The sequence below is a fragment of the Schistocerca nitens genome, chromosome 2 (genome assembly GCF_023898315.1).
Source record: "Schistocerca nitens isolate TAMUIC-IGC-003100 chromosome 2, iqSchNite1.1, whole genome shotgun sequence".
Taxonomy (NCBI): domain Eukaryota; kingdom Metazoa; phylum Arthropoda; class Insecta; order Orthoptera; family Acrididae; genus Schistocerca; species Schistocerca nitens.
In genome coordinates this window covers 305039414-305062007 of record NC_064615.1, presented here as the reverse complement: position 1 = coordinate 305062007, position 22594 = coordinate 305039414, and the positions used below count along the sequence as shown (strand labels likewise).

Genomic DNA, 22594 nt, shown 5'->3' with positions numbered 1-22594 from the left:
CTCCAGGCTTCTTCAATGTATACAACTTTCTTTTATAATTCTTGAACCAAGTGTTAGCTATGATTAAGTAGTGCTCTGTGCAAAATTCTATCAGGCGGCTTCCTCTTTCATTTCTCTCCCCCAGTCCATATTCACCCACTATGTTTCCTTCTCCCCCTCTTCCTACTCTCGAATTCCAGTCCCCCATGACGATTAAATTTTTGTCTCCCTTAACTATCTGAACAATTTCTTTTATCTCATAATACATTTCTTCAGTCTCCTCCTTGTCTCCGGGGATAGTTGGCATATGAACTTGTACTACTGTGGTGAGTGTGGGGTTCGTTTCTATGTTGGCTACAATAATGGGTTCAGTATCCTGTTCATAGTAGCTTACTCATTATTAAACCTACTCCTGCATTATCCCTATTTGATTTTGTATTTATAACCCTGGATTCACCTGATCAGAAATCCTGTTCTTCCTGTCACTGAACTTCAGTAATTCACATTATATCTAGCTTTAACCTATCCAGTTCCATTTTTAAATTTTCTAACTTACCTGCCCGATTAAGGGACCTGACAGTCCATGCTACAACCCGTAGAATGCCAGTTTTCTTTCTCCTGATAACGACGTCCTCCTGAGTAGTCCCCGCCCGGAGATCCGAATGGGGGACTATTTTACCTCCGGAATATTTTACTCAAGAGGACGCCATCATCATTAAAGCATACAGTAAAGCTGCATGCCCTTGGGAAAAATTACGGCTGTAGTTTCCCCTTGCTTTCAGCCGTTCGCAGTACCAGCACAGCAAGGCCATTTTGGTTAGTGTCACAAGGCCAGATCAGTCAATCATCCAGACTGTTGCCCCTGCAACTACTGAAAAGGCTGCTGCCCCTCTTCAGGAACCACACGTTTGTCTGGCCTCTCAACAGATACCCCTCCGTTGTGGTTGCACCTACGGTACGGCTATCTGTATCGCTGAGGCACGCAAGCCTCTCCACCAATGGCAAGGTCCATGGTTCTTGGGGGGTAGACGTACGCATTACAAAATAACAAGTAAATTGTAGAAACTTCCTCTGTGCGCTTATTACCCACATAGTACCCAGTAAATTATAAGCAAATCCACAACTTTGAAAAAAGCTGCCGCTGTCTCTGTTATATTAAACACCTGCTTCTTTTGGTAACTTAATATGTACTAGAATAGGCTGGTACTTAAAAATAAAATAATTACCTCCATCCATCTGCAATACAACCCTGTTTATTACACACTACTACTTGCATGGCACTCTGCAATAAACACTTCAGCTCGACATCTAACTTACAAAAAATATTCAGTCCTTAAATCTAGACTACCAGAAAATTTGTAGGAGTGGCTAATAAGGTCATTTTCCTTTGAAATTGTCTTTGCAACAGAACATGCAGCATCGCTAAGGGACCTACACAATGAGGAAAATCCTACATTAAAATTATTTTTGTGTCTTATTGTAATTTGGTGTGTCTTGATCTTGCAGTTCAGTTGAAACTGATTTTTATCATCACCTACAAAAACTATTAAGAAGTAAACCCACTGGGAAGTGGATGTGTTCGAAGATACTAAAAAAAACTCTATGTGATCATACACAATTATCTTGTGAGATAACACAGACAAAGTAAATATTTAATCAGCAAAATTGAGCGGTATGAATATACCAGATTGTGCAAAGTTTATCAATTGCACACCGTACACACTTTCCCACAATTTTCTCCTAAAGTTTATTTGTTGCTAATAACAAAAATTAATTTCAGCTGCCTTGTTACTCAGCCCACTACAATAAAATTACAAAACTAATGATACAAGCTCATGTAACAAGTAGTAGGCCAATGCAAAAGACTGAACTGCAGCTATTTATGTTTGTATTTGAGCATCAAATATATTTGTTATTAAGAGACAATAAAACTTCATAAAGGTACATACTACAATGCAAAAAATACTTAGTATGCGATACAAATCGACAAAAACTGGAGAGCAAAAAATCGGTGGCCAGAGAATATTAACATTTGAAGATCGTCTTACACTCTCACTCCGTTCATTATTATACCTAACTGACACAGCAGAAGGATAGTACGAAAAATTTGTTTTTCCACTACTGGTTGGTCAAGTCACTCTATGTTGACGCTATTTTTCGTATATTCTGCTCTTCACACACCTCAATCATTGTCAGAATTTTCAGTTATTAATCTCCTTCAAAATTTCCAAAAATAATTTATTTAATAGCAATCACTGATTGCATTAACATATTCATTGAGTTCATCATGCATACCGATATAGTTTACTTTTCGTTGGCCAAATTTTAGCCCTAGACAGAATTTTTGAATAAAAATTGTTGCTTTGTCGTAATGCCGCTGCTCTCAACTCCCACCATGTCGTAGTTACGAATTTGGCTAACAGATGGAATGCAACTATCTAGTTCAATGTGTTATTATTAAGACTTTTCAATCAATTAATTTAATAAAATAAATAAAATAATATGCTGTGGATGAAAGAAATGCGATTAACGTTCACAAAACACGTTGTTATTAAAGTTCCTTATTTCTTACTAATTTTTTTCTCTATGGAATACTGAAATATCTTCGAACAATCATGTAAACTATCTTTCACGGCAGCACATCAGTTCTTTGGTAATGGCTGTAGTGGTGTGTTTCTTGATGGAAGTGCTGAGGAAGTCAGTTGACAAGTTTAAATGTTAAAAAGTGTGGTAGATGTGTGCGAAGGCTGTGACTTTGTCATTATGTCAGATAAAAACTCCACAAGAATAATGAAGTCCTCATCTGAAGGTGAAATACTTGACAGGGAAGAAACACAGTTAATAAATGAGGCTGCCGATTTTACTAGAGCGAACTCTTATGCAGAGCCGAAGTTAAAACGTACCTTCACTCTTCCTAGGAATCTTTTGTCGTCGAGAATGAGTAAAAGAAGAGCTAAACATAAAGAAGGTAAAGATGTCAATGCCTCAAATGCGCAGACAATTTCGGAAGTGCAAAATACGGATGCCCAAAAGTCAAATAAAAAAGTGTTTAGAGTTCCTTCATGGAAGAAGTTTATAAACAAAGTGGTGCATCATATGTCGACCGTAGGTGTTCCAAATAATAAATATGTGAGTGTTAATTATAAATATGACAGGCGTAGACGAGATACTGTATCGCTATCGTCATCTGATATTAGGGTACCACCGACTCGCCCCGCCCACCTTACAAATCTGGTAAACAGTGACAAGGTCCCCGGTGTAACAGGACTACGTAACCATGGGAATACGTGTTTTATAAATGCAGTTCTTCAGTGCCTCAGTCATACCGATATTTTAGCCGAATATTTTGTTCTGGACCAATACAAAGTTGACCTCTCCCGTAGGAATAAGTTGAATTCAAAAAAATATGGCACGAAAGGTGAAGTAACAGAACAGTTGGCCCTTCTCCTAAAAGCTATTTGGTCGTGTCAGTATGACCCCGAGATCACCAACCAATTTAAGATAGTTGTCGACAAATATGGTAGTCAGTATAGAGGTAACAATCAACACGACGCCCAGGAATTTCTTCTGTGGTTGCTCGATAAAGTGCATGAAGATCTCAACACGGCGACGAAGAAGAAATACAAGATTATTAAGGTAAGATAGTTACATTTTATCAAGAGTTTGGTCTCTTAATGTGGACTGCTTTTTAACCAACTTGTGAACACCATTTAATCATACACTGTATGATGTAAGAAGTGGTTTGTATTATAGATCATATGATGATGGCATACTCGTATATGGAGTTTAGTGGTTTTCGTATGCAATTTTGTACTTCACACTCTTACATTGTGCAGTCACTGTAAATCTTCATTTTACAAGATTTGCCCTTTCGAATATGGTATGCCCATGTTAGCTAATTTTTCTGTGTAAATAGATTATTGTAGTGAGTTCAGTAATTTTACACTCCTGCGGTTCGTTCGCATCACACTATGTGCTGAGTGATTCTGATTCTTTCCCGGATTTTTATAACAAATGATTATGGACCTTCCTAACGGCGACTGGTGTTTACATGTGACTTTCAAAAGAACTTGCAAGGAATATTATTTGTAGAAGTATTCGCTTTGTACACAGAGCTTAACAGTACTAAATTTGTTTAATGTGGGATTTTTGTTGATATGTTCCTTCAAATATTGTTACCTGAAAAGTGCCTGCACTGCGAAATACGCATATCCTTGTTGGTTCTGGCCAGTGTACTACGAATGATTAGTTTTCTTCAGAATGCTCGTCAAAGATGATGTGAAATTTATACCCATACAATCGCGATTGGGCGTTTCCGTATCTTTGAACTACAGATAGCGAGCAGTGGGTAACCCATAAAGCGACTACGTAGCTTTTTTCGCATTAGTGTTAACATGGAACATGCATGGAATTAGTACCTGCTCCAAATCCGTGGTTTTTAAACTTGTCAATTTGGTGATGTTTATGCAACGTCAACTAATTGGCCGTGTCAAGATACCCGTTTGCATTTTTTAATTTAATAGCTAGTGTTCCTTTTGCCGAAGCATATGTGAATATGCACCGAGCCTATTTAAGAAGCAATAGAAATCAACCGATTTGCGCCGAGTTACAGTATATCGGTGTTGATTTTAATGTTACTTTATGTCGGAGCGTATTGGCTCGCTGTGGATCGTTTCTAAAACATTAGTTTCCTCTGAATTAGGCTGGTCTGACATTTGTTTCCACTTCGGGCGCTGTACCGTAAGTCATCGTTTCTGACCTGTTGCGTAATTACTAAACATTATAAGAATTATGTAAACATCCATGTCGTGAAGACACCTTCGCTCATTAGAATTGACATGTATACGTATTGTACGTGGAGCGCTCTAAATATTTTCTATAAATTTTGGCTGTTGTGTTTGTGGTTTGTTTTTCCTGTTTTCTGCTGAAGAAGTTCACCTTGGCATAATGTGCAAATTTACATTGTCAGTTTATAACTTTAAGGCCCTTTGAAGTGTATTGCAGTAGTGCGTACTGTATTTTACACATCAGAATTTTCGTGGAAGGTATGCGAAGAAACCAACTTAGAGATCGCTTTTATCTTAAACTGTAATTGATGAAATGTGCGTGATATGTACGAATCATACAAAACTGCCTGAGGGAATGGCATCGAGGGGCTATGATTGGATGAATGAATGCTGCTGTACCAAACTGCTGCAACCGGTAAAATGAACGCATGCTAATGACTATTATCTTGTGCTTTAAATAACCCTCGGCAAATGAGGTGTGTTGTAAGTGTTTTGACTGAGTGGATGTCCTTTGTGTATAATAATGCCATCCAGCTATCGGGAGGGTATTCAACAAATCGGGAGCTATAGATATGAGTGGTGACTGTTATTTATTGATGACTGAAAATTACTGCGAAAACAATGCTTTTGAGTGAGAAATTCTTTGGCACTGTGTTGGTTGTAATATCGCAATCGTTGTAAATATTTTCGCATTTGACAAAAACATTTTAGGTTGTGTGTGGTGCTTTACGCTATGTTGTATGTAGACATCATAAAATAACTGCTTCATATACTCGTATCATATACCGCTACTCACTATTTCGTCGTGAAGACAAGCAAACAACAATGCAACAAAGTGATTCGGGATTTTCGATGTCAATAAACTAACTGCAACTCAATGTTAAAGATTTGTTTATTTTGTACTTCTTCGTTACAAGGGACAGTGACGTTTAAATGGGTCGTTTCTAACTCTTTTTCTGTGTAGCAGCACGATCCCAAGGGTCTTTCACCACAGTAAGGAATGGAGAGCAGGTAACCACTGTCTGTTCGAGACCGATGACAGCGCTACTTGTGTAAATAAATGGCGTAGTCAGTAGTGGCTGGTCGCTGTTTTATGCTTCGCAAGAATCAACCTTCTGTTGATGGATTTATGATTGATTTAATTTATTTAGAAATAACAGGAATTGAAAATATGCAAACTTGTAACGAACAGATAGAATAACACATTTGCAGGCATCTTGCTTTCCATGTATAAAGGAATGTTTGTGTGAAAGCAGAAAAGAGAGAGAAATACATTAGAAGGCAATTTCTGAATTCTATTGAAAGCAATGTTGTTTGTTCACTGCTGTTTCCAAAAAACGGCGGTTGACACGTCTGCCATATTGTACTTCAAAAAATAGATCCTGGGCGACTTCGGATGTCTACTTCACTTGATCGCAACAGCTGTCAGAAAATTAGAATCTTTAAAATTGCAGGAAGTTTATTATATCGTTACTGAAGCACACGACATTTCTTTAAAAGATTAAAAATGAGTGCTCAAAGCTTTTTTGTAATTTGGAAGATATATGTGTTTTTTGGAAGCCAGTCATTGTGACGTGATTCTTTTGACTACCGAAACATTGTAACTAGTAGCCGCGTCCGTGTTTCAGAGTAACTTTAAATAATTGTCGCATCTTGTAAATTAACGGCTAACAAGTTGCAGCAAGCCGTTGTGGCCACGGAATGAACCACTGCATGCACACACACACACATATATATATATATATATATATATATATATATATATATATGGAACGGCGTAACGCCTTCGGTAGCTGCGTGTTTCAATTAATTAAGAGTGCAGACCGCATGTACCACAGCGGTCCATGTCTGGTACGATCCAGTGAAGATACTGTACACGGTACCAATCTGTGCTGAGGAGTACTTGCGTAGAGTGGATGGAATAACTAAACAAACAGTATGTTGTGTTGGTAACATCCGCAGCGCCATTCAAGTCTACAACAGAAAGGCACGGATTCATAAACCGAGGAGACACGAAACTAACGACTTACTCCAGTAGTAGTGTCATTTGCATTCTAACTCCGCCTATGATGTCACGAAACTGAATATAATAATGTATCATTAGCAGTGTACTATTATGTGAAGGAGCTCGTCATTGGATGCAAGTAGTAACGTTTCAGAATCTCTTGTTATTCCATTGTGTCTAGAAGAAATGTTAATAACAACAGACTTCGTGTGTTCGTATTGCTTCCCACATTAGCGATTTTGGTACATTCTTTAGCCGAAGCAAAGTTGATACTATGTTAGTGATTTGGAGACACAAGTTTCACTATGTCAGTGCGCGCACCAAATGTGAGCGGCTGTTTGGCGCAGGGTCACCTGTCTGCAGTACTGCTCTATTTAAGCTTAAGTTTCCGTCGTGAAGTGGCAATGCCATCTTTCAGCCACGGTAACACATCGGGCCGTAGAGCCAGTTCGATAAGCACTATTTTTAAATTATAGTGGAAATGTTAGAGGAATCAGTCCTTCCCTTTTCTTATCACTCACAATATGGTTTTGATGTGATTCTTATGTCGTGTGGATCACATACAACCAATGAAAATTGTGCCCGGAGACACATCATAGCAATTCACTAACTTCGTTTTGAGTTACTTGTCGCGAACGGAAATTATCACAAAAAAATCTTCCGAAGTTAGGATATGAGCTCGGCGTCGACGCAACGTTAACGCTCCCCCTCCCTCCCCATGATTACTTTAAAAAGTATGCCGACCGTTGTGGCCAAATGGTTCTAGGGGCTTCAGTCCGGAACCGCGCTGCTGCTACGGTCGCAGGTTCGAATCCTGCCTCTGGCATGGATGTGTGTGATGTCATTAGGTTAGTTAGGTTTAAGTAGTTCTAAGTGTGGGGGACTGAAGACCTCAGATGTTAAGTCCCATAATGCTTAGAGCCATTAAAAAAAATACCACAAATTAAGCTATCCAGCAGTCAAATTGACATTTAAGTTGTGGAAACGCACCTGCACAACAAAGAAACACGAAAATTTCTTTTATCTCTATGCCAAGGCGAGTTCCATCCACTTGCACCACTCCGCCGCCCCCCCCCCCTCCCCCTTGCCCAGGTAGCAATTAATCCTCGTATGTTTGCAGCTATAGAATGTTAATCTCGGTGACGCTCTCACGTCGCAGAAAAGGATGCGATTGCTCTCGGCTACGAAATTAAGCGGTTAATTGTGTATAAGCTGCCGCCAAGGGCAAGAAGCTGAGGAAGGTGAATGCTCTTCTCCGCGTACGATTTACAGCGATGCGTTAGCAGAGGCTGGCAGACCTGACGAAAGCATCGAGCGAAACAATACCGCGGTAAGTGCAATTGCGAAACAGGAGCGTGCCATTGTGTGCCGAGGTGGCGTGTAGCGTGTCGCCTGACATCCGAGACGTCAGAGCGAAACCCGGCTGCCGGCGCTGTGGACCCGAGAACACGCCGCAGCCACAGACACTCAGTTTCCGGGGAAGGCAGTCTGGCCTATGGTCTGTGCTTTGCAGTCGCAGATTGCCTTATTTTGTTTTCGTTATTTCTCCAAATCATCGAGGCGTCTGTTGGTACACAGTGGCCCTTGTTCCTTCAGAGTAACATGTAAAGCGCGCAGGTTACTGACATAAGCCTGTTTATTCGCAGAAACTTTTGTCTTTTTTTTCCGTCATTTCTTCGTTGCTTCAAAATTCGTGAAGGTATATGTACATTTACGTGGATACGCTGTCGATTACACTTGCCGGCCGCGGTGGGCGTGCGGTTCTAGGCACTTCAGTCCGGAACCGCGCGACTGCTACGGTCGCAGGTTCGAATCCTGCCTTGGGCATGGATGTGTGTGATGTCCTTAGGTTAGTTAGGTTTAAGTAGTTCTAAGTTCTAGGGGACTAATGACCTCAGATGTTAAGTCCCATAGTGCTCAGAGCCATTTGAACCATTTGATTACACTTAAGTGCCTGGCAGTGTGTCCATCAAGCCACCTTCACAGTAATACTCCACAGTAATAGTCCACTCTCGAACAGCACGCGGAAAAAACGAACACCTAGTTCTTTCCGTGCGAGCTCTGATTTCCCTTATTTTATTATAATCGTTACTCCCTATGCAGGTTGGCGACAGCAGAAAATTTTGCATTTGTCGGAGAAAGTTGGTGATTGAAATTTTATGAGAAGATCCCGCCGCAGCGAGAAATGCTTTCGTTTTAATGATGTCCATCCCAAATCCTGTATCGTGTCCGTGTCACTCTCTACCACATTTTTCGCGATAATACCAAATGTGTAGCTCTTCTTTGAACTTTCTTGGTGTACTCCATTCATCCTCTCTCGTAAGGACCCCACACCGCACAGCAGTACTCCAAAGGAGAACGGACAAGCGTAGTGTAGGCAGTCTCTTTAGTAGATCTGTTGCATCTTAGTGTTGTCAATAAAAAAAATCGCGTCTTTGTTTGGTTCGCCTTCCCCAAAACATTTTCTGTGCGTTCTTTCCCATTTAAGTTGTTCGTAATTGTAATTCCTATCTATTTAGTTGAATTTAACCCTTTGGATTTGATTAATTTATCGTGTAACCAAAGTTTAACGGATTCCTTTTAGCACTCATTTGGATGACCTCACACTTTCCATTATCCAGAGTCAATTGCCAATTTTCGCACCATTTTGATATCTGTTCTAAATCGTTTTGCAATTTGTTTTGATCTTCTGATGACTTTACTAGTCGATGAACGGTAGCGTCGTCTGCAAACAACCTAAGACTGCTGCTCAGATTGTTTCCTAAAGCGTTTGACTAGCACTCCAGTAAGAGAGGATGACTCGGAGCAATGGCTTACCAACAACCTGCAAGTTTCCAATACAGATACGTTTTCATTTTTGAATGTTATCTGAGATTGTGCCTACGTTTTCTCTACTTACACAGTTCAGTTGGCTTTGGTTTGTGCCTCAATTCCAATTATTTTTTCGTCTGTATAATATTTAATGGTTCTTATGCTGCAGCGCGACTTCGGTAGTAACACGAACGTTAATAGAAATCTCTTTGTGCTGTATTTTCACCATACGGCAATGGTTGGCAAAGTAACAATGATACAGATTAGCCATCGCAATTATTTTGTAGTCGTCGGAATCGAAACACTAGCAGTGTTTCTTTCCAGCAAGCCACTGATGTAGATGGGCTTTCACTTATTTCAAGAATGTTCGGCTCCATTTCAGTGAAGAGAAACAACGAAAAGGTGGTCTTGTTTTTATCTAGAAAGCTACCGTATTTTGACATATCTTAAGGCGTAATGAATCGTTATGTGGAATGTACACATACAGACACCCCCATGCTGATCGCAGCAGCAAAGTATTTTACAGACATAACCAGTCATTGGTGTATGCGACGAGCTCAAACTTCGTGTGCCCTTTTTATAAGGGCAGAGGGCAACGTTGCGGCACACGCCTAATTAATATTTGTAGCAATTCATTTTTATCAAAATCAATTCCTCCCTTCCAACGGCATTCCTATTACAACAGACATTGGTGATACACTAATCGACCAGACAATTATGACAACCTACCTAATCGCTGGTATGTCCACCTTCGCTGAAATGATTTGGCACCACATCTGCATAAACATGTCACCTAATTCCCGTAAATTTGGCGGGGGGGGGGGTTGATGAGATCTGACGACACGTTCAATCACATTCCAGATGTGATCGATCGGTTTCAGATCTGGCAAGTTGAGGGGCCAGCACATCATGTGGAACTCGACACTGTGTTCTTCGAACCACGCCATCACACTCCTGGCCTTGTGACAAGGCGCATTATCTTGTTAAGAAATGTTACTTCTTCTTTCTTGGCTCTACTACAGCTCATGATAAGCCTCGGTCTCTTCTACAATTTCCTTCTATTTCTCTCGGTCCTTTGCCAATGCTCTCCAGTTTCTCTAGTCCAACTTCGTAAGTACTTAGATTACTCCATCTTCCCATCTGGCTCTTGGTTGACCACGTCCTCTATGCCCTCCTGGCATTCCTTGTAATATTCTTTTTGGTACTTCTGTGTCATTCATGCGAGCCACATGTCCCGCGCACCTCAGTCTGGATGATTTCACTATCCTTCTGATGGGTTGGTCTTTGCATATGATATACAACTCGTTATCTCCTCCTTCCTCTTTCACAGATTGGGCCGATAATTCGCCTAAGCACCTTTCTTTCAAATGCATCCAGTGTTTCAATATCTTTAGTTGTTAATGTCCAGGCTTCAGAGGCATATGTAAGCACTGGTCGTATAAGTGATTTATAGATAGTTAATTTAGTGGTACAAGTCAGGAGCCTTAGAAGTCTTGTTAGGGCAAAATAGGCTCAATTGGCTAGTATTAATCTCTGCTTGATTTCATAGGAAGTATCATTTAGATGCTTAACTGTTGAGTCCAGGTACTTGAAATATTCAGCTCTGTCAAACGTATAATTGCCCATTGTTATTGCATTTGGCATATTTTCTCTGTGTGCTTTTCCAGGTGCCATATATTTTGTTTTTTGTTCATTAATAATTAACCCCATGTTCCTGATGAGAAACGCAAACCTTCTGAATAGGGGAACGATCTTCTATAAATCAGTGCAGATACTGGCCTACGTGGATGACATAGATATAATAGCAAGAACCTAAAAAGAAATGGAAGACACATTTACAGCTCTCGAACAGACTACGTTCTAGCCTGTTCGAGAGCTGTAAATGTGTCTTCCATTTCTTTTTAGGTTCTTGCTATTATATCTATGTCATCCACGTAGGCCAGTATCTGCACTGATTTATAGAAGATCGTTCTCCTATTCAGAAGGTTTGCGTTTCTCATCACCTTCTCCAGGGCGGCATTAAAGAGAAGACATGCCAATGCATCCCCTTGTCGCACTCCGTTTTTAATACTCAATGTATTGGATATCATTCCCCCTCTTCTTACACTGCCTTGTGTTTCGCTCATTGTCATTCTCACCAGCTTTACCAACTTTCTCGAGATTCCCGGTTCATCTAGAGCTTGATATAACTGCTCTCTCTTTATGCTATCATAAGCTGCTTTGAAATCTATAAAGAGGTGATGAGTGCCAACCCCGTATTCGCTTGTTTTTTCCAGGATTTGTCTTAATGTGAATATTTGATCTATAGTTGACTTCCCGGGAAGGAATCCGCATTGGTACGGCCCCGTCTCCCTCTGTAAGATTAGGAGTATTCTGTCGAATAGAATATTTGCGAATATTTTATATCCCAAATTAAGTAGTGTGATCCCTCTGTAATTGACATACGATACCCTCTTTACATTATTGGGACATTTTCTCCTCTTCCCATATTCTGATGACCATTTTCAGAAGGCTTCATTCCAGCTCTTTCCATCCTTGCTTAAACAGTTCTGCTGGAATACCATCTGTTCCTGCAGACTTGTTGTTTTTCAATTTCTTCATGGCAGTTTTCACTTCTATATTAGGTGGGGTAGTGTTGTTGTCTGGGTCCTCTTCCCCATTCTGTCTCCCATCGGGCGCCTTCCCAGGTGACAGATTGGGGAATGTTCACCAGATCTGGTGGACACTGGGGAAATAAAATAACCAGGGTGGACCAAAACTAGCTAAACAAGAACTGCTGCCTTGCAGTTGGGAGTTGGGTCTCCAAAGGCTAAGGGAAGAAAACCCTGATTGAAAATCTCCCGTCCCCCAGTAGGGGTTGGACGCAGGGTTGACAGCCCGCTCAGTAAAAAAACAATTGTTGCGAAACTTCTACAAAGTAAAGTCGGACGGATGAAGGAAGACGGACGTGTCATGAAAAAGGACAAAGAGGATGGAATACAAGTAAATGAAGGAGGGAAAATAAGGAATAAGAGAAATATAAGTTGTAGATCAGATCTATATATTGGTACTTGGAATGTGAGATCCCTATATCGACCAGGAGCGCTGAAAGTAATGCTGGACCAATAACGAATCTGAAGCAAAGTGTAATTAGATGGACAGGGAGTGGAGTTTTAGGAAAGAAAGAGACGAATATATTCTATAGCCGCAGCCGAAGAAATGATGTGGGGACAGGTTTTGTTATACACCATCAGTTAAAGCATTTGGTAATAGGATTTACACCCATTAGTCAAAGATTATCAACACTCAGGATAAAGGGGAAATTCTTTATTTATTCCATAATTAATGCCCATGCACCAACAGAAGAATCCGAAGCAGAAGAGAAAGAAGTATTCTATGAATCTTTGGAAAGAGTATACGACGAGTGCCCAGGACATATTAAAATAATAGCTGGAGACCTAAACGCTCAGGTGGGAAAAGAACAGATTTATAGACCGATAATTGGCCCCCATAGAAAACATGCAACAAGTAATGAGAACGGAACAAGGCTTATACTGTTCGCAGCATCTAGAGATATGGTAATAGGGTCAACACTGTTCCCACATAAAGAAATACATAAGGGAACATGGAACTCACCGGATGGAAACACAGTAAACCAGATTGGCCATGTGTTGGTCGATTTGAGACACAAATCGAACCTATTGTACATGAGGAATCTGAGGCCCAAACATAGATACAGATCATTTTCTGGTATGGGCACGGGTGAGGATACCCAACGCAGCGAAAGGAGTCCGACCCAGGGCACAGAAATATAGAACAACTTTAGAATCAGTGGAAGTTAGGGAACAGTATCAGGAGAAGATAACTAGGATTCTGGAAAACGTTGGAGAATATAACAATATGGAAGATCTGTGGGAAGCGATAAAAAAGACGACGGAGACAACGGCAAGAGAGACACTTGGAACTGGGACAAGATAAGTAAGACCATCATGGTTTGATACTGAATGCGAAATAGTAACTGAAGAAAAGAACAAAGTGAATAAAAGGACGCTGCGATCACATTATACGAGAAGGATAGTAGAAGAATACAAAGAAAAACGGAGCATCGAAAAGAGGACTTGCCAAAGGAAAAAGAGAGAATTGATGAAAGCAAGTGTCAAAGAAATGGAGCTCATGAGAAGCAAAAATGAAATAAGAAAACTCTATAGAGAGTTGAATGCGGCACGGAATCCTTTTGGTAGTAAAACAAGCTTAATAAAAGATGAGACGGGGAATATAATAAGCGACGAGAAGGGAAATGCAAAAGATGGCGCAGGTATTTTGATAGTCTCCTCAACCCTAGAATTACTATACCATATAATCCAACAGAAGAAATGCCACTGCCGTCGGGAACATAAGATCGTCGTGACATGATGTACATGGTCTGCAACCAGTATGCAATACTCCTTGGGCGTCATGGTGCCGTGCACTAGCTCCACTGGACCCACGGATGCCCGCGTGAATGTTCCGCAGGGCACAATGGAGCCGTCGCCATCTCGTCTCCGTCCCACAGTACAGGTGTCGAAGAGTCGTTCCCCTGGAAGAAGACGGATTCGCGCCCTCCCATCGGCATGAAGGAGGTGGTATTGGGATTCATCAATCCATGCAATGCTCTGCCACTGCGCCAACGTCCAGTGCCGGTAGTTACGTGCCTATTTCAGTTGTAGTTGCCGATGTGGTGCTAACATTAGCACATGCATGGGTCATCAGCTGCGCAGGCTCATCGTTAGGAATGTTCGGTGCACTGTTGTTCAGGCGCATTTGTGCTCTACTCAGCATTGAAGTCTGATGTTAATTCCGCCACAGTTTGCCGCCTCTTTGTTTTACCAGTCTGCCCAGCCTAAAACGTCTGGACTGATTTCACCTTGGTTTCGCCACGTGTTGATGATTCTCACCACAGCACTTTTCGAACACCGGTAAGTCGTGCAGTTTACGAAATACTCGAGTCGAGCCTCCGGGCCATCACAATGTGCCCCTGGTCAGACTCAGATCGCGCAACTTCCCAATTGTACACATGGAAAGCACACTCACTGATACTACATGCACCCTGCGTGTGTTTGACTAGCAGCCATTCCTGGGCAGGTGAAGCTCCTATCGTCTGGACGAGATTATATCGATAGTAGGTCGGTGGTCACAAAGTTCTGGTTGATCAGTGTACGCTTTCAGTTGTTGGAAGATGTGCCTGCAGTGTAGCCGTCGATACGCTGACTTTGAATGAGTGGAGAGAACCAAAGAGAATTTGCCGACAGCAGGCGGTTTAACGGTAGTTTCTGCAAGTGAAGTGTTGATATAAGATAGGGCCTGCTTGTCGCATCAACAGTAAGCAGAAAAGCAGCTCATCAGAACAGTGCAACCAGGGCGCTAGGGAAACCGACTCCAACACGTGTCTTTTCGACCTTCTATATCAGTGAGTGAAATAGTTGACTTCAGCCGATTGTATAAAGCATTTGAGAATTGCTTAAATGTCTTCATATCAAGATTTACTCGGAAATCTGCGTTGTGTGAATGTTCGCCACAGATTACATCGCCACGAAGGGGAATCATACCTGACGCGAATATTCGCGGATCGAATTTAGGTTCGACTTGAAATTACAAAATAACGCTTTTTGTAAAAATTGAAATATTAAAGTTGGTAGCACAAAAACGTGGAAGTATGTATGTGACTATGCCACTCCCACACTATGAAGCTCGAAATATTTTTTTTCTGTCTTTAAGGTTAGGTAAAAGGAACTTTCGGCTATGCACGTAATGAGTGCAGATAATAATTGATCTCATGGCAATCGTTGGAGACGACTCGTATTTTATGTGAGTAGCTTAAAGGCCTGTTAGGCACACTTAGCGACAGAGTAAAAGGGAAAATTCGAAATATTTGCAATGAACAGTTAAGTATGCGAATTTTGACAGCAGCCAGCAATGATTGAACGCGTTTAATGTGCCTACTCGGCTGCAGTAATAGGTTTTTAACTGGCGAACACGTGCTTGAACTGCTATAATAACACACGTGTTAATGGATAAAATATAATCAAGGATAAGTAAGTCATTAGCATGTTCATATTTATTAAGCAGTGGGTATACGATAGTTTGGTGGCTGAGATATTGATTTGTGGCTATAGTGTAGAGGATCGCAACTTCTTCGAACCCACGTCAGTCGTAGGATTTTTTTCCGTTTGATACTACTCTCTCTCTACTGCATTGGTCATAAACAGAACAACACTTAAGTTTTGAAACCATTCCATACTTTCCGTTTTCAGAGCGTTCTGGTCTCAGTGATGGGCAGCATCCTTTGTGCAAGAACCTTACGCGATTTGAACCATAGTTTCCTTCCGTTTACTTCACAGATATTTGAGTATTCTGTGTTATGTGTATACTGAAGACAACGACGAGTTCAACGACCTCCCCCATGTTCCGTGATCTAATTCTTGGAATTAAATTATAAATAATTCAAGCTAAGCTTTCGTTTCGTTTGGACAAAAATACTGTTCAGCAGTTACAGCTGAGATTGAGAGAGCATCTGCTGATACCAACCAAAAGAAACCAGCCACTGACTCCAGTGTGCGTGCCGCTTTTCACATTTACGATTTTGTGCTACAGAAAACCTTCAGGTGGTGGTTGGCGACTTGGTTAAAAGAGATCTAGTAACAGCTTGCAGAGATGTCCACAAGACATCTGCCTGCATTGCATCACCGGAGTAATTTAAGTGCCTACGAAAGAAAATGACAAGAGGAACCCAGCTTGAATTTTATCAAATAGCGCATTTCGCTGCTGTTTTAGGCAATGTTGACTGTACCTATATCCGCGTGAAATCTTCTAGTGCACAGATATTTAGAAATCGTAAAGCGTGGTTTTCGTGAAACGTACAAGTAAGCTGCTATGTTTAAATATAGTAGCTAGGCTTCTAGGAGTTGCTGACGACAGCATTTTCGGAAACTCACGCGCATATGCTGTGTTCGAAAGCAGGAGAAATTCCGGAAGGCATACTTCTAGGAGATAGTGGGTATCGGTGTTGCAAGTATCTGTCGACGCCGGTATCACGCGAAGATACGGCGGCTGAGTGAACATATAATCTAGCCCACACAAAGACCAGATCAGCAGTTGAGAGAAAGTCCGTAGTAGCAAAAAGACGGTTTGCCTGTTTAAGTCTAAGACTCATTGTAAAACTAAATCTTGCGGCATTTACTGTAGTTGCAACATTTTTTCTTGCACAGTGTAAATATCAGTGCATCGCATTAATCCTGAAACGGATGACAGTGTATTTGTTAGGTGAAGAATGTAAGAAGAAATTAAAGTACCTACAGAGAATGAAGCTAACAGGATCACAATGCATTGAGGGTGGCATTTATTAACAATGTATGTACGGAAATCTGTCCACAGTACTCACAAGTACACAACACCTCTCGCTGTCCCACGACTTAATCACGAAAATAGTAGACATGTAGTTCTTTACATAAACAAGCCCTTTGCTGTGGTTCTTGAAGTTTTCCTGTGCTGATTTGGAGAAGCTACATTCGGTTCTACGCGCTACACTGGTTTAAATAGCCTGTGTAGAGCAAGGCCGTTTTACACAGTGTGACGTCAGCAGCATCTGGGTTCATTGTCAGGAAGTCATCTGCATCGCCTGGATGTAATGTTTAAATACAACCGTGCGCCGTGTGTTGGATGCTGTGAGGCGTATCGCCGCAGCTGCAAGATGGATCGGGCTCTTTCTCCATTTGAAAATAAAGTCGCTCCATATTCTATGATTTGCGTGGGGCCTATTAATCGTCCTCGACGGGTGTCGTGGCAGATTGAATCCTGCTCGCTTAATGCGGATGTTTTGTACTCCTAGTGCAGCACGTTGGACCCATAATTGCTCCCATTCATGGTGTGTATAAAAGTGTCCCAAAACACTTGCTGGTTTCTGCGTTTAGCCTGTCGGAGATAGCACTTTGGATATAGTCATGAAAGGGAAACTCCCAGTTGCCGAATATCTTCTTATGCTCTTCTAACGAAGTTCACCGCCCTCTGGGTTCACGCAGAAAACACAGCTTAGGACTGGGAGCTGGTAAGTTGGTGCAGTTTGTAAGACATACTGTGATCGTGCACGTTATTGTATTGAGAGGGGTTGTCGTCGTTGCTGTTTAGCCACGCAGGAGCACAGTGCTCTTCTGAGGGTTGCAGCTGTCGATGACCACAGATTTTGGAGTCTGTTATTCCCGACACGAACGTTGGTTTCTGTATTTCCGTCGTTAGATCGTCCTGAAAATGACCCTATCAGAACCTGAACTACTTTTCACGTGTGTTGTGGGCAAGAGATGAACAAATGAGATTGTTGCGCAGTCATTTACAGTTACTCGTTTGGCACCACCCAGGGGACACAAGTAGAGCAGCTGGGACGTATACGGTCATCCCCATGGGGCATACTATAACATGTGTATTGCGCTTTTGAAGAAAGAGAACAGCGACCCGGGAAATTTGTGGCGGTCTCTGCGCGCGGGTATATCGGACTGATAATTTCCGTTAGCTGCACAAGGGCTGTAAGAGACGGGTAGAAGATTGCGTGTTCTTTCGGCACTGTTCCGTCAAGGTTCGCATCAGCGTGGATTGCACGTCAGCGCTGAAACTACCGCCGCGCAAAGAAAACTATACAGTTAGGCTTGAACAACGTGAAACATATGGTCTAGTCAGAGTAATGTGACCACCGTTCCTGTTTGATGTCAACGAGTAATAACCACTTACAGACGGTAGGTGGCAGCACTAGCAGTATAGGGTATATGAAGCGTGTTGGGGGAGACACGGAAAACTGTATAGTCGTTGTCGTAATCATAGAGTATAAACATATATGGAGTGAGCATAGCCAACTGCGCATGTTCTCAACATCAAGCCGGGCTAGTCACGTGGCATTGGGACGTCGCTGCCTGTCTGCAATGTATGGTAACAGCGAAACTTTAATATTAAACGTATTCACCTGTTTCTACATATGTTTCTACACGTTTTAGTAGTAACAACATCCATGCTGCTGCAGAATTGCTTTTGCTACGGTGTAAAGTGAAGTACGTGAAAGGAGGACCAGTTAATTTTCGTAGGTACATACAATAAATTCCTAATAGTTATGTGAGGCGCTTTGTATGTTTCAAAATATCGAGACACGGTATTATAATGTGCATTGTAGAACAAATTTCTGCGATTTCCCCCCCCCCCCAATATGTTTACGAGAGAAATGCTAGATAAATTTGCAAGTGCGTTTTTTAAGCTGCCAGTCAGTGTTTACGTATTCGTGCTATGTTCATCTGCAGATAAACTTTATATAAGACAGTGTAATTAATTTCTTCCATTTTATTCAGGTGCTCAAACCCTTGTGTGTATCCAAGTACTTCTGCATGAGACAGTTACCTACATTATATAATTTTAGTATTCAAATTTCCCGAAAGATGAAAAGAGACTCAAAATACGGCTCCACAAAATAAAAAGAAATAATTTCGTCCCTACAAAATATTCCCCCCTTTTCCTGTGATGCATCGGCGCCCAATACAGTGTCATTGTGGTGTAATCAATTAGAACGGAATTCGACAACGCGAATAAGTGTAGTAGAAAACCTAAAAAGGTATTGTTGGCTGTCATTTCTTTTCCCGCGCCCGAAAAATCGTAAGTAAAGTGGAACTGAGCTATGATACTGTGGCGAAAAAAGCACAATACCCTTGCTCTTCACAGCATTAAACTATTTCAGTTCCAGGTATAAAATTGGTAAGATGTATATAAATCGCATATACAGAGTTTCAGGATACTTCTGAAGGTGATGTATCTGTTATAACTAAGCGCTATACGGACTGACATGCGCCGTCCCAATACCACGTGACTTGAGCAGCAGGACATGTTGCGGACAGATTTCTCGCTCTGCGCATCCGAATGCTCGCTCCATAGATATTTATACTCTATGGTCGTAATGCGGAAACCACACGATTTATCTGACGTCCGAAAGGGCATGATCATTGGTTTTCGCGCAGTAGTGGAAGCATTTCCAAAACGGCTAATTTTGTGAACTGTTCACGGGGCGCCGTGGTTAAAGTATACTTTGCATGGCAAAATGGCGCCGAGCAACTGTGGTACACCACGGGCTATACATGAGAGGGATAAGGACGGCTGCGGAGATGTTCTGGCGAATAGACGTGCAACTTTTGAGCGACTGAACATCCAGATGAACGAAGGAACTACCAACAGTCTCCTCAACGACTGTTGCTGCGTATGAGCATCTGCATTAGGCACCTAGTCCATACACCCCTGCTGACTGCTGTTCATTGCCGACAAAGATTGAAATTTGCACGCGAATACCGCAATTGGACGTCCACTGAATGCCGACAGGTGTCTTGTCCAGGTGAATCACGTTTTATGCTCCATCGGACAGATAGCAAGCACCCTGCAACAACATCGGAAGGATTCAGGCCGGAGGAGGGAGCGTTGTCGTCTGGGGAATGTTTCCCTGGCTCATTCTGGAAAGCACAGTGGATCAACTCAAGTATGCACGTATCCATGGGAACCATGACCACCCCTACATGCATTTTGTTTTTGCTCGGCACGATGGCATCTACGAAATGGACAGTGCAGCGCGTCACACAGCTAGCAGTGTGCGTACGTGGCGCGGAGAGCACCAAGATGAGTTTCCCGTACTCCACTGCCCACCAAACTTCGCGGATTTAAACCCAATCGAGAATCCGTGGGACCGCCTCGATCGGACTGTTTGGGCCATGAATCCTCCACCGAGAAACGTTGCGGAGCTGGCCAGGGCACTGGAGTCGACATGGTTCCACATCGCTGTCGGTACCTTCCAGAACCTCATTGACTCTGTTCTTGCACATCCCCGCAGCGGTCGGCGCTGCGAAAGGTGGATGTTCAGCCTTTTGACACATGGTCAAATCACTGTGACTGAACGCTGTACAAGAAACCCTACTCCCAAACCTGTCTTGCGGATACCTTTGAGAACCAGATATTCATAAAAAAACTTTATTACTGCGTTTTTAATTAGTACTCTCTATCATCATTCTCACAGTGATGTTGGCCCTTCGCCGATGGTCATCCTAGATTTTGCCGTGTCTCAGCGGCTGCAAATACTAACGGCGCTTCAATGTAACCGGACCGCAGGGCGGGGAGGAAAGCAGTGCAGTGGATCTTTTGAACTCCGTTTTCGGTAATGTCAGATGTTAACTGTAGGTGTTGCGGTTTATTTATGCACAAGCGGAACCGTGTGCCCAGCATTCGGCTGAAGCGCAACCATTCCGACGTGTGTTCCAGAACAAAGGAATCCTATCACTCTGGCACTCCCTCCTTACATCGCGTTGTTTATGGTACAGTTCGGTGGGAGCAAATAGCAGCATTTGCGTCGAGGCATATGAGTGAAACAGCATTTTTTTTTCTATTTGATCTTAGACATTGGTTTATTTTTAAGGAATACAATATGAAGCTTCGTGTGGCTCGGTGGCTTTGTCAGCAAGTGCCAGACCATAAGCCCAGGCGTCGTGGTTTCGATTCCCAGGTGGTCCAAGGATATTTGCCGTCACTTTTCAGCTTTGGCTACTTTAGTCAGAAGGCAATGTCATACCACTTTTAGTGAGATCGTGCTCAATAAAGTGCTGTGGTGTTCAAACCAGCCTCCTTTCCTTGCTACGAAACTAATTGTCAACAAATTTTTGACGTTGTTTGTATGCGCCACCTTACTATCTTGTGTTATCAGCTGCGCTCCCTATAAAATAGTTTACAGTCGAGTGTGGATCTTCTCTCTCTCTCTCTCTCTCTCTCTCTCTCTCTCTCTCTCTCTCTCTCATGTAGAGGAGAGAGGATGTTGAATGCCTTGCCCCGAAGTATTTTCTTTCTTTTGACCTACCGCCCCGTCCTTTTTTATTTTTCTTCCGGAAGTAGTTTGGCCAGTGCTGTAGGAAAGCGCCCGGGGGCTGGGTGTTTGTGTTCTCCTCCTCCTCCTCCTCCTCCTCATCATCATCATCATCATCATCATCATCATCATCATCATCATCCATTGACGTGGCTAAAATTGGACTGTGTAATGCACCAACCGACACCCCTCAGTTTCGCTTCTTGCGAAAGGACGTCGCCGAATTGGACCTGTTCGCGCGTCCTAGTCGCGTTGTGCGACTGCCAGTCTAGCTTCGTTGCTAGCAGAGAAAGCTCGTCGCAGATTGTAAGTTATTGCCTGTCTGAACACGGGCATAGAGAGAGGCGTCCCCCTCCGTTCAGTTGATGGAGGTGGGACAGCGAGCGGGTGGCTTCTCTTAAGAGGCAGGGAGAGAGCTGATACATGGGGAGTTCCCTCCCCATCAGACTCCCTCACCGCTAAGGGAAGCCTTACGATCGCCGCCGGCCAAAGAGGCGTGCTTGTCAATTAAGGGCACGTACACGGAAGGGCGGAGGCAGTGGCTGCGGCTGCTGTCTGATAGTGGCTATCGTGTCCCGCGGCCTCAAGGAATAACATCACGTCGTTTAATGGGCATCGGTAAACTTTCCCTCTATATCATCGCGTAGGAATCGACTTCGGCAACTGAGATTGTCGTAAGAGGTCACTTCTGCATTATTGCTACGAAGGTGCAAATTTGTCCTTCGTTCTGCGCGCGATTTAAAATCGCTTTAAAATGTCTGTATCCTACAACCACAATGTAAAAGTTAGGACATTTCATGTTTGATGGAGGTCTCTGTAGTGTCTCTAAACATGTCAGAACTATTTTCTTATTTTTCATTAGGGCCAGAGTAGCCTATTTTTTTATTTTTTAACGTGTGAAAAGTACCTTTCTGAGTATCAGTTTCATGTTTATCACGTCGTACTTCGAAAGATATTGAACTCATTGAAATAACTGTTTGTATTTGATTACCAAAATACCTCGCTCGGTAATGGATGTATCGAAAGTTGCATATCGCATATCATTTGGTACATAAAAGCTTAGGAAAATGGCTTTTTTTCTCTTTTTTGCCTTTTTACGGTATTTAACTCGTTGCAGATATGTTTAAAGTTTCTATT

At 42.3% G+C, this 22594-nt stretch overlaps 1 protein-coding gene across 2 annotated transcripts in view; it reads left to right on the top strand.

Moving 5' to 3' along the window:
- Nucleotides 1–2645: 2645 nt before the first annotated feature.
- LOC126236068 (ubiquitin carboxyl-terminal hydrolase 31) overlaps nucleotides 2646–22594 on the top strand; it is a 339074-nt gene continuing 319125 nt past the window's right edge. For both annotated transcript variants that reach the window (XM_049945121.1, XM_049945122.1), the window contains exon 1: nucleotides 2646–3615. In XM_049945121.1, coding sequence (XP_049801078.1) covers nucleotides 2695–3615 — 921 coding nt within the window. In that variant the 5' untranslated portion in view covers nucleotides 2646–2694. The remainder of the gene's footprint in view (nucleotides 3616–22594) is intronic.